Source organism: Equus caballus, chromosome 16 (assembly GCF_041296265.1).
Source record: "Equus caballus isolate H_3958 breed thoroughbred chromosome 16, TB-T2T, whole genome shotgun sequence".
Taxonomy (NCBI): domain Eukaryota; kingdom Metazoa; phylum Chordata; class Mammalia; order Perissodactyla; family Equidae; genus Equus; species Equus caballus.
In genome coordinates this window covers 59,366,620-59,379,804 of record NC_091699.1, presented here as the reverse complement: position 1 = coordinate 59,379,804, position 13,185 = coordinate 59,366,620, and the positions used below count along the sequence as shown (strand labels likewise).

Sequence of the window (13,185 nt, the reverse complement as noted above, 5' to 3'; positions counted from 1 at the left end):
GAGGTTAGCAGGGACTCAGAGAGGGAGGGTGGTGAGTTATTGCTTACTGGTTACAGAATTTCTGTCTGGGGTGATTTTAGAAACACATAGTCGTGATGGTTACACAACATTGTGAATGTAATTAATGCCACTGAATTGTAGACTTAAAAAAGGTCAAAATGGGGCTGGTCCCATGACACAGTAGTTAAGTTTGGCGCACTCCGCTTCGGCAGCCCAGGTTCATGGGTTCAGATCCCAGGTGTGGACCTACCCCACTCGTCAGCCATGTTGCGGCAGTGACCCACATACCAAAAATAGAGGAAGACTGGCACAGATGTTAGTTCAGGGCAAATCTTCTTCAGCAAAAAAAGGTTAAAATGACAAATTTTGTTATAAATATGTTAACCACAACTTAAAAAATTAACAGTGTAATATACCAAAAAACAGTGAATTGTACACTTCAAATGGGTGCATTATATCTCAATAAAGCTATTTTAAAACATGAATTCTGGGGCCGGCCTGGTGGCACAGTGGTTGGGTGCGCACGTCCCGCTTTGGCAGCCCAGGGTTCACTGTTCAGATCCCGGGTGTGGACATAGCACCACTTGGCAAGCCATGCTGTGGTAGGTGTCCCACATATAGGGTGGAGGAGGATGGGTGTGGATGTTGGCTCAGGGCCGGTCTTACTCAGCAAGGGGAGGAGGATTGGCAGCAGATGTTGGCTCAGGGGTAGTCTTCCTCAAAAAAATAAATTAAAAAAAAAATGAATTCTGGAGCCAGCCCTGATGGCCTAGTAGTTATAGTTTGGCACACTCTGCTTCAGTGGCCTAGGTTCAGTTCCTGGGCACAGAACTACACCACTCATCTGTCAGCAGGCATGCTGTGGCAGTGGCTCATATAGAAGAACTAGAAGGACTTACAACTAGAGTATGTAACTACGTACTGGGGCTTAGAGGAGAAAAAAAAAGGGAAATCTTTAATTCTAGAAGTTGCAAACGTTAAACAGCCATAGAGCTTTCTTTCTTCCTTATTAGAGGTAGGTTTGCACACTAAATAAATATTCATACATGTAAATTCTGCTCCACGTAGGAGTCTCAGAATCCAGCAAATGGAGTGTTCAAACTCCTATAAAAGAGGATCAGTTTCTATGCTTGTCATTGATTCTTTACATTTAAGAGATCTACACATTATGACCATGAATTCTTTGGGTACTGGATCTCAAAAGAAATCACAGAATTGTAGACCTGGAAGGACTCTCAGATCATCAGGTCAAAAATAAACAATATTCTGATGACCTCCACTTGAAGAGTGTGCATAAAACATGTTTTCTTCATGATTTCAACTCTAAAACTAGGAAAACAGTAATATTCCAGGCTTCAGTAATACCTTAAAAGACTTTGCAAACTCTTCAAGAGGCTTCAATTTCTTCTCATAGGAACACTCGTTACAACTTTCACCAAACTGACTGTGGTAAGACACCATAACTGGCTTTCATTCTACCCTCATCTTTGTCCCTTTGAGAGGCTAGCTGCCTAAGTGTCCGAAATTTGATACACTCTATGTTTTCAGGTAATTTTTACTGAAAGTCAACTCTCCAATTGCATTTCCCCCAAACACGTGGAACAACCAAAGCCAAATAAGCTAGAAAGGTAATTCAGATTGATCTTCTGATGCCCTAGAGGACTACATGGTGAACCCTTCCGACATCTGCTCCTCTGAGCTCTTCTGAGGCCTGTGACAGCCCATGCTCCCCCAGCAAAGCAGCAACATGTCTATTACAGACATTATGGGGCATCTAAATCCATCCACATTCCGTTCTCATGCAGCAATCTTAAAACATTTCAATATCTTTTAAAAATGCACTCAGGTTTTACAAAGTGAAAAGCGTTCTGGAGATAGATGGTGATGATGGTTGCACAACAATGTGAATGTCTTAAGGCCATAGAACTGTACACTTAAAAATGGTAAGATGGTAAATTTTATGTTGCATGTATTTTACTACAATTTTTTAAAATTCACTCAGTTGCGTATTTTAGCATAAAAATTACCCAGTTTGTGGAACATATTCATGCCTTTTGTTCCTATTCCTCCTCATTCCCTCTACTTGCTTGATTTGGGGCCAAATGAGAAGCATGGAAAAATGAACAGATAGTAAGCAGGAGGAAAAAGTTTATTTTTCTTTATTTGTGCCATTCCCTGTCTACTTCAAAAAACAACTTAAAGTGAGGAAAGATGAATCAAACTCTTAAGATTTAACCTAAAAATTAAAAAATAAAGATTAAGCTTTTCGTCCTTTTTCTTTTTTTTAAAGATTTTATTTTTCCTTTTTCTCCCCAAAGCCCCCTGGTATCTAGTTATGTATTTTTAGTTGTGGATCCTTCTAGTTGTGGCATGTGGGATGCCGCCTCAGCATGGCTTGATGACCGGTGCCACGTCTGCGCCCAGGATTTGAACTGGTGAAACCCTAGGCTGCTGAAGCGGAATGTGCAAACTTAACCACTCGGCCACAGAGCCGGCCCCGCTTTTTGTCCTTTTTAAGTCTTACAGGGGCTCTGTTAGTTTTCGTTTGTTCCTAAATTAAGGCAATGTTTTTTTGTGAAAGGGATAATCTCACTGGAGAAAATAAGGATTAGAGACTATCTGTGAATGCTAACCATCCAATGTTTGAATGGACAATTAAGAATTGGCTATGGAAACTTTAAAGGAAAGAAAAAGAATCACAAGGAACATATGAAAGAATTCTTCAAACAGCTAAACGTATTTCCTCTAAAGTTTTAAAACTATTTCATCCCACATTAGGCATGTATCATCAAATAAAGTCTTGAATCTTAACAGTAAAAACTGGCTCTTTCATATTTTAGGTTAAGGCTCAGTCTTTTGACCAGGTTATTAAAGTTGACATATTCATATATAGAACTCTGAAGACAGAAATAAAAACTTGAAATATTGACTTTTTATATCCTTTTATAATAAAAGCTTTTATTATTATAACTTCTAATATAATAACTGGATTAAACTCGGTTACAGAGATACAGAGAACAGGCTGGTGGCTGCCAGAGGCCGGAAGTGAAGGATGGGCAAAATGGGTGAAGGTGGTCAAAAGGTACAAATTTCCTGTTATAAAATAAACAAATCCTGGGAATATAATGTACAGTATGTTGACTAAGGTTACTAATACCATGCAGTATATTTGAAAGTTGTTAAGAGATTATATCTTAAAAGTTCTAATCACAAAAAAAAAATTTTGTAACGTGTGGTGATGGATGTTAACGAGACTTATTTTGGTAATCATTGTGCAATATATACAAATATCAAATCATTGTGTTGTACATATGAAACTAATATAATGTTATGTGTCAATTATATCTCAATAAGAAGAAAAAAATGACCATCCAGGATAGGATCCTCTGTGTATTTTGATTCATGGTTCCCAAGCCTGACTGGCTATCAAAATCCCTTGGGAAGGAGAGAGAGAGTGTTTGTATGTGTATTTAAATACAGATTTCTGGGGTCAGCCCGGTGGCATAGTGGTTAAGTTTGTACCCTCCACTTTGGCAGCCCAGGGGTCACCAATTCAGATCCTAGGTGCAGACCTACACACTGCTCATCAAGCCATGCTGTGGTGGCATCCCACAGAGAAGAACTAGAAGGACTTACAACTATCACACACAATTATGTACTGGGGCTTTGGGGAGGGGGGAAAAAAAGAGGAAGATTAGCAACAGATATTAGCTTAGGGCCAATCTTCCTCACCAAAAAAAATACAGATTTCTGAGCTGAACACCCATAGATTCAGATTTAGCAAGTATGAGGTAAGACCTGGGAATCTATACACTGAAAAAGTTGCCTGGGAGATTCTGATGATCAATCATGTTTTAGAACACCTATCTTAATAAATTTCTTCTAACAAAAAAGACTATTTTACCTTTATTCTCACTATTTCAACTTATTAATCAGCAATAAAATAGCCTACTGCAAGCTTAACATTATGCTGAGGTTTACATGCATTATTTCCTTTAATCATCACAACAGCCCTGCAAGACGGGAAGACAGTATTCTTCCCATTTTTCAGATGAGGAAACTGAAGCCCAGAATAGTTACTTGAAAAAGTTACTCAACAAGCAACTACAAGAGCCAGAAATCAAAGCCATACTTGTAAGTCTCCAAAGCCCACCTCTTTGGGAGGTAGTATGGTACAGCAAAAGGAACAGTGGCTTTAAATAGCTGAATCTGAGCCCCAGTTCTGATACCTTTTAGACATTTATCTCTCAGCTTCATCTGTTTCCTTATCTGTAAATACGGCTAATAATAATACCTATCTTACCTAATTTATAAGATTATTGTGAGAAATCAAGATGTGAAAGTGTTTTCAAAATTATGAAAACTTATAGAAAAACAAGCTATTAATGGGGAAGTTGGAAAAGACTGAGAAACAGTATAGCATAGTGAGTGGTTAAATGCTCATACTTTGGAGCCAGCTTCACGTGTTTGACTCTAAGCTCTGCTATTTCCTAGCTGTGTAACCTTAGGGAAGTTACTTAATTTTTCCTGCAATGGTTTCTTCATCTGTAAAATGGAGATAATAATAAAACCAATCAGAATTTTGTGAGGATTAAATTAATTAATGTATTTTTTTTTTTTTTTTTTTTTGAGGAAGATTAGCCCTGAGCTAACATCTGCCACCAATCCTCCTCTTTTTGCTGAGGAAGACTGGCCCTGAGCTAACATCTGTGCCCATCTTCCTCCATTTTATATATGGGACACCTGCCACAGCATGGCTTGCTAAGCAGTGCATAGGTCTGCGCCTGGGATCCAAACTGGCAAACCCCAGGCCACCGAAGCGGAGCGCATGAACTTAACCACTGCGCCACTGGGCCAGACCCAATGCATTTTAAATACTTACAACAGTATTTGTCACGTAGTAAGTGCTAAAGTGTTAGATTTAGAATGCTACCCCTGATTTTGTAAATGAAGGATCACGTGCAAAGAAAAATTCAAATACTTAATGACAGTATAAAAAGAGCCTAGAGGTGCTAGTATTTTCTCTCCTTCTAGAAATCTGGATAAATCCTTCTAATTTTGGAAGTAAACAGTTTGAGTAGTTTCAATTTTCAACTAAAACTACGTGGCTTCTAAAATGCTTCATTCATGCAAATACTTAAGATTGCTGTAAAGTAGTATATACTGTTTCATTTTTAAGTATTTGAATTTTTAACTTTTTATCTAAAAATATCTCACTGATTTTTGTTAAAGCAATTTTGTTAAAGTAATATCACAATTTTGTCACCAGTTTTTGCATAACTTTACTTTGCTTCAAACATCCTCCTACAGAATGTGACTTCTAACTCAAAAGCTAACTGAGTAGCTTATAAGAGGAAAAACCTAACTATGAGCTGGATCAAAAAAAGACTGTGTAATATGTCAAAAGGAAACAGCACTAGTCCTAAATGAGTTATTTACTAAGAATAACAAAGAGGAAGTGATGAGGGAATAATTCTCACCAAAAGAATATAATCTAATAACACTCTAAGCAATTCTTGTACTAGATTAGCTTATGGTCAGGTCTGCAACTGCAGAGAGAGAGTCTGAAACAAAGCTGGCACCTCAGGAAGAAATCACAGCTGGGAGCTATCTTAAATTTCCAATATGCAACAGGAAATGTTGCCAGTGATTCAACAGGTGACACTCCTTTCCTTTTTTTTCTTTTTTCTGAGTTGTCAACAAACTGAAACAAACTACTCCAGAAGCTCTGTTACTAGCTAAAAGTTAAACATAAAAATTCCACTGCAATATTTCAAAAGATAGCTTAAACACTGAATCTAAGCAGATGTCGAATAAGGATTGTTTTTGTCAACATTTGTACAATGTCTCCTGGAAAACATTAACTGGATGCCCAACAAGCATTTCTACAATAGCTTTCATATCTTCAACATTCTAATTACTTTAAGTTTCAATGCTGAAGATTAATTATAAATTTCAATACATTTGGACAAGTACTTCGAACTCAAATAATCCACAAAAATAAAATGAAAGATTAATTTTAGATAAGTTGAATAGATACCCAAGTAAAGAGATGGTTAACTACATTTTATCCTAATACAGTATTTTAAAGGCCATATAATAACACTTTATTCATAGTAAGCATTCTGAAACTACCTCAATGAATGATTGTCTACATATATATATCTCCCTCCAGCATTTTTACAACATTCTCATCTGCACAAATCAGCGTTAAGAGGGGGTTTGCCAGACACACCTCTCTGGCAATGTTACTCAAAGCTTCATCTTCTGCAGAAAATCGGTCTTTCATGGGTGTCCTTTTCCTTCCAGAACCAGGAGTCCCCATCTTGTCTTCTCAACAGTCTTTTAACTATTAAAAGTGATTTCACTGTTTTCAGCCCTGAAATAAACAGAAACAGAATAATTTAGGGTGTTTCTATTTGTGCAATTTTTATGCTCATTTATATATTAACTTTCAACAAAATTATATTTATGTATTTAATTATAAATTAAAGAAATGAGTCACCAAATGTTTTTTCCTACTATCAGATTATTCCAATAAATTTTAGAATATTTAAATGTATGCTAATTACTAACAATCCTAACTCTTTTTACCATGCTACCCACAGCAACCTCTGAGATGTCTTATAATATTAGCCTCAGAAAACTGCAGTCAGCAGTAATTCTACTTAACAGTTTAAAATTACTACAGCTCTTTCTAAAATTTATTTCCATTCTGAGTGAAAAACATTTCAGAAAAGTCATCAGCTTAAAGATTTGAGAGAATATGTTCAAGAAATTTTAATATAGATCTTTAAAGCTACAAAGGTAACTTGGCTTTTCGGTGTAATTTAAGAAAATATTCCAATTAAATCATTACCACACAAAAGAACAAACAAAAGTTTATTATTCTGCAATTAACAAGAACCAAGACTGTCCATGCAACAAATACCTGAGTGACTGCTATTGCCAGGTATTACGGGAGGTGCCGAAGACAAAGTGATGAACAAAACTGACATAGGCCAATGATTAAGAATATATCTATTACTATGAAATAGACATATTTTTACAACAGAGAGAAGAAAAACTCATCTACCGGGACCAAACAACAAGGATGATAAAGACCATGTACACTTTCTAACGTGTGGAAATTGAAATTAAAGATTCTCATGAGAATGAATCCCAATTTGTATGACCTCCCTCACTCCTATACACATTCCTGAGAAGTGCAGCTCATTTATCGAAATACTCATTAACTTAAAAAACTTTTTCCTAGTTTTAACAAAATAAACTGGCAAAATTTCATTACATTGTGAATCACAAAGGAATTCTCAGGTAAGTTTGTCCGAATAGAATGAACTATATTAAAACTACAAATTACTAATGTATTGGAATTTACTTGATTCGGACAAAACAAAACAGAACCACTTCATCAATTCACTCTTTCAAAAAAGCTTTTACCAATGAAAATGCAGGCCATTCCCATCTTATCTGACACCATTTTTTATTCCCACATAGCTTGTTATGACTGTCAATCAGAATGAAGACTGATGAAAGTTTATTACTCTGCCACAGAAAATATATCTGGATATGATAAGGGATTCATTTAAATGGAAACGGAAAAAAAAGAATATATATCAGCCACAAATCAGGACAATTTCTGAAAAGCACAGAAGAGTTTTTTCAGAAGTCTCCTATTGGGCCGGCCCAGTGGCCGAGTGGTTAAGTTTGCGCACTCTGCTTCAGCAGCCCAGGGTTTCACTGGTTTGGATCCTGGGCACAGACACGGCACGGCTCATTGGGCCATGCTGAGGCAGCCTCCCACATGCCACAACTAGCAGCACCCACAACTAAATATATACAACTATGTACCAGGGGGCTTTGGGAAGAAAAAGGAAAAATAAAATCTTTAAAAAAGGAAAAAAAAGAAGTCTCCTATTATCCTCATCCTCAGCATCATTTTAAAGACCATTCAGTTACTTAATAGTAATGGAATACAAATATCAGTCACCTACTGAGAAAAAGTAACATGTCATATAAAGTTTCTTTTCAGACTGATGTGACAATTTAGCTGATGCACTGTGGTATCATGAAATATTTGTCCTTCAGACAGCTTTCCAAAGACACACTGAAAGACATTTCACAGAAGCAGGAGACAAAAACATTTAGTATTTGTCTACCTAAGGGAAAGAAAGGAAGTACCTTCAGGATGTTGTGAAAACAAACCTTCCAAAATAGACAGATACATTAATAAGGCTTTCCTTCTCCAATGAGCTTCTCATATAATACATTTCTGAAAAATAGGCATTTTGCACATGAAGTGGCACTTCAATCATGATACTGTTCGCTTTTGTGAGAACAGAATGTGTGCGTAATAGCAGTGTGTCACATTCTAAATACAGCAGACTTATCTCTGTCTGAATCCTGATCATTGCAGTTCCCTTATATCTAATGGAGAACTCAAAACATTGGCATAAGTCTTTGCATCAGAGTCGTCATTACAGTTAACACTAGTCTGCATGATAAAACAGTTGGTAGTTATTCATAGGCTAATATCAATATCTGGAACTAAAGACTTAGTGTGATTGCAGTTGTTGACATGGGCAAAATTTAAAGTGAGAGGATCTGAGTGCAACTGTTTGCACTACCAACTGCCGTGTTGCCCTTCACGTTGCCTAAGCCTTGGTTTCTTCATCTAAGCAACAGAAAGAACAACTGTCCCAACTATCTAACATGGTTAAGGTGAGGCTCAAATGAGTGGAGACAAATGCAAGCACTTAATAAACTATAAAGCACTTCATCAATGTTTAAACTGTCTTCAATTATCTCTTTGGTATATTTAGCTTATGAAGTTGACAAAAGGGCAATCCTTACCTTTCTTTACAATTTCATACTTTTAACTAAACAAAAATATTCCCAAGTTATGTCCTTCAGCATGCATTATGTGATATTATTAGCTATGCTAAGAATTTTTGCTGAAGCATGAAACAATGTGGAAAAAATTAAAATGCCTGTAACTATAATCATTATACTGTGTAGCACATTTACATAACAAAAATAAAAATAAAAAAGAAGAAATCTGTAAGGTACTTTGTGATATTAAAAGTCTACTTTTGAAAATCCAAATGAATACACAAGTTTTGAGAGTGTGGACTAATAATAAGTGTTCATCCCCTTAGTAGAACACAATTGACTTAGAAGGAAACAGAAGATAGAGGTCATTAAATGGTACACTTAAGATCTGTGTATATCTTTCTATGTAAATTTCACCTCAAAAGAAAAAGATCTCTAAATGAATACCGAACTCTAGTCGATGATGCACATGCTGAAATATTTAGGGTTGAAGTGTACTGATATCTGCTACTTATTTTGAAACGCATGCAGAAAAAAAAAAAGAATAGATGAAAGGACACATAGGTGATAAAGTATGGCAGAATATTAATAGTGAAATACAAGTGGTAGGCACACGTGTTCACAGAACTCTTTCAACTTTTCTATATATTTGAAAATTTTATAATAAGGCATTGGAAAAAAGTAGTTGAGAAAGGTAGATGATTAAATGAACAAAAGTAATGGAAACTGGGAACTGCAATTAAAAGTATTGATTTGAAACAGAAAAGGAAGGCAGAGGTAATCACAGTATGGAACAAACCAACAGTGATGTATACGTTACAAAAATTATGGGCAATGGAGAGAATGGCCCAAATTCCTGGACTAGAAGAGAAAAAAACAGAGGAGGGGGAAGGTCAAGGGTGAGGAGGGGAAAAAAGAAGGAAGGAAGAATGTAAGGAAGGTATGAATTACAGTTAAAGACATCAATCCTGCAAATATCTGAATGAGACCATTACAGAAAATGAATAAATTATTAACAGAACCTACAGAAAGAATAAAAAATAATCTAGAAGTTGAGACAAAGTAAAAAATGAAAACATATATATGAGGCAAAACTGGAGGACCTGGCAGAACAAGGAAAGGTAGATGTTGAACACAAACTAAATCTCAGGAGAGTATTAAAACCTATAATGGGGGCCGGCCCGGTGGCCCAGTGGTTAAGCTCGCCTGCTACGCTATGGTGGCCCAGGGTTTTGCTGGTTCGGATCCTGGGCATGGACATGGCACTGCTCATCAAGCCACGTTGAGGTGGCCATCCCATATGCCACAACTAGAAAGACCCACAACTAAAATATACAACTATGTACTGGGGGGATTTGGGGAGAAAAAGCAGAAAAAAAAAAAAGAAGATTGGCAACAGTTGTTAGCTCAGGTGGCAATCTTTAAAAAAAAAAAAAAACCTATAATGGTTAACTTAAATTCATATTTTATCAAATATAATGCCTATAAAGGTATTTATACAATGAGAACTGATTATACAATGAGAACTTGTATAATCACATCTACTTTCACATTCAGTAGTCCTAAGAATTACCAAAAACATTTTTTAAAGTCTCATATTTTTAATATATACTATTTTTATACACCCAACACAACTGATAATCTTTCTATTTCCTCTTTTCATAAGATGACATGCCAGTGGTGCACTTCCTTCCTTGCTAACGATGTTATCTGATAAATGAACTCCAATGGGCTGTATGTTCAACATGATTTATAATACTATTTTATCAACTGTGTGGAGCCCAAATCAGGAAGAGACCTTCTTACAAACAACTGCATTCTCAGTATGCCCTACGAAGTAAATCATTTTCTAGTACCAGTCAAATGGCCTCCTTTCCCTATACCTTTTAAAATATCTCAGAAATGTATGGACATACATTCAGAGAATGAAAGGAAGGGAGAGAGAAAATTACAATTGCTGAGGATAGGTCAGACTTAAAAATGTGAAACAAAGCAGAAAAAAGGAAAAGAACAGAAGTATTAGGATTAACGATAGAAGCTCAGGTAGCAAAGAGCAAAGATAAAACCAAAAATAAGGGAGAAATAGGAATGCATGCAATAAAGATATGATTTTTAACATAATTAATATGAAGGAGGTTCTAAAATTAAGAATTTTTTATAAAATAAAATATATCATATACCTTTAATTTTTCCCTTTTCAATAAATACATACGGAGAATTTGTAAGGCACTACATACATAATAACCATTGCCTTGTAAATAAGCAAAAGACTATAATGGGAAAATAAGAACAGTAAAGACATCACAGAGAAGATACTTACGCTATTTCTACAAATCCTTTCTTAATGGTGTTCTCTGAAGCACAACTTATCTATTTTTTCTTTCGTTGCTTCACTTGGTATCATATATAAGAAAGTACTGCTTATCCCAAGGTGACAAAGATTTACTCCTATGATTTCTTCTAAGAGTTTTAGAGTTTTAGCTCTTACTTTTAGGTCTATGATCCATTTTGAGTTAGTTTTTATATATGGTGTGAGACAGGGATCCAACTTCATTCTTTTGCATATGGATATCTACCTGTCCCAACCAACATTTGTTAAAAAGACTATTTTTTACCCCATTAAATTGCCTTGGCACCCTTGTTGAAAAACTGACCATAAAAGTAATGGTTGAGGGGCCGGCCCTGTGGCCAAGTGGTTAAAGTTCTGCATGCTCCACTTCAATGGCCCAGGTTCACGGGTTCAGATCCCAGGTGCGGACCTACTCCGTTCATCAGCCATGCTGTGGAGGCATCCCATACACAAAAAACAGAGGAAGATTGGCAGAGATGTTAGCTTGGGGCTAATCTTCCTTAAGCAGAAAAAGGGGAAGACTGGAAATGGATATTAGTTCAGGGCAAATCTTTCTCACCAAAAAAAAAACTATTGGTTTATTTCTGAACCTTCAATTATATTCCATTGATCTATACATATATCCTTACGCCAGTATCACACTGTCTTGATTACTGTAGTTACATGTTAAGTTTTAAAATTGGGAAGAATGAGTCCTTCAACTTTGTTCTTCTTTAAGATTGTATTGGCTACTGTGAGTCCCTTACATTTCCATACAAATTTTAGGACCAGAGCGTCAATTTCTGCAAAAAAAAAAAAAAAAAAGAGGGAGCTGGGATTTTGATACAGATAACACTAAATCTACAGATCAATTTGGGGAATAGTGCCATCTTAAGAATATTATGATTCCAATTCATGAACATGGGATGTCTTTCCATTTATTTAGATCTTCTTTAATTTCATTCCACAATGTTTTGTGATTCTCTTTTTTTTCCTTTCTGCTTTTTCTCCCCAAATCCCTCCAGTGCATAGTTGTATATTTTAGTTGTGGGTCCTTCTAGTTGTGGGACGTAAGACACCGCCTCAATGTGGCCTGACGAGTGATGCCACGTCTGCACCCAGGATCCAAACCAACAAAACCCTGGGCTACCGTAGTGGAACGCGCAAACTTAACCACTCGGCCACAGGGCCGGTCCCTGTGATTTTCAATGAAGAAGTCTTGCTATTCTTTTATTAAATGTATTCCTACCTACATCACTGAGGTCATGTTAAAGATCAAATGGATATAAAAGTCTCTATAAACTGTAAAATGCTTCAGAAACGTATGGTATCAGTGACATGAAAAAAACACAAAAGATCTGAAATCACAATAGCAAAAGAGAAGATAGTAAAGTAAAACTCAGAAGTAAATCCCCTGGCTAAAGTTAATCTTAGTTGAGCCATGGATGCGTGGGCAGGTGGGTGGAGCATTGTACATTTTCAAACACAAATATAATCCAATACCAGAACTACATTCTTAGTAGGAAGGCATTTTTCACTATTTCCAATTAACTAGATACGTAGCAACACTAAAAAGAACTGGAAATCCTCTTACTGAACTGTACAAGTGTGTTTGCTTTCTGAGGTATATGGAATTATTGCTGAAATACTGCCTCCCCCAAAAGAAATGAAAATAAAAAGTAACAAGATAGATGCATGTAACTAACCTCTGTTATTAATAATAAAATAGAAGCGACCAGAACTAAGTCCCAAAGGAAAAAGAATTTAAATTAGCCTTAGACCTTAGGTTCTCCTGATGAGAGATGAACTCTACTGACAATATTCATGTTAACTGTGTTCTAATAGTAACAAAAATAAAATGTAGAACATAACACAACAAAAGAAAAAATTACAAGAATAAATATGATTATTTTAATTTTTTTTAATCTATAGTAAAAACAAAACACAAAACTGAAAATGACCCAAACTGACAACAATAGCCTTAAGTCAAGGTCAGTCAACATGATATAATAAATTGTGGCATT

At 36.0% G+C, this 13,185-nt stretch overlaps 1 protein-coding gene across 51 annotated transcripts in view; it reads right to left on the bottom strand.

Moving 5' to 3' along the window:
• Positions 1-13,185, bottom strand: part of LRRFIP2 (LRR binding FLII interacting protein 2) — a 109,154-nt gene that overhangs the window by 82,537 nt on the left and 13,432 nt on the right. For all 51 annotated transcript variants that reach the window (XM_003363140.5, XM_001489140.7, XM_003363141.5 and 48 more), the window contains 1 exon segment: positions 6,236-6,379. In XM_003363140.5, the coding sequence (XP_003363188.1) occupies positions 6,236-6,325 (90 nt within the window). In that variant the 5' untranslated portion in view covers positions 6,326-6,379.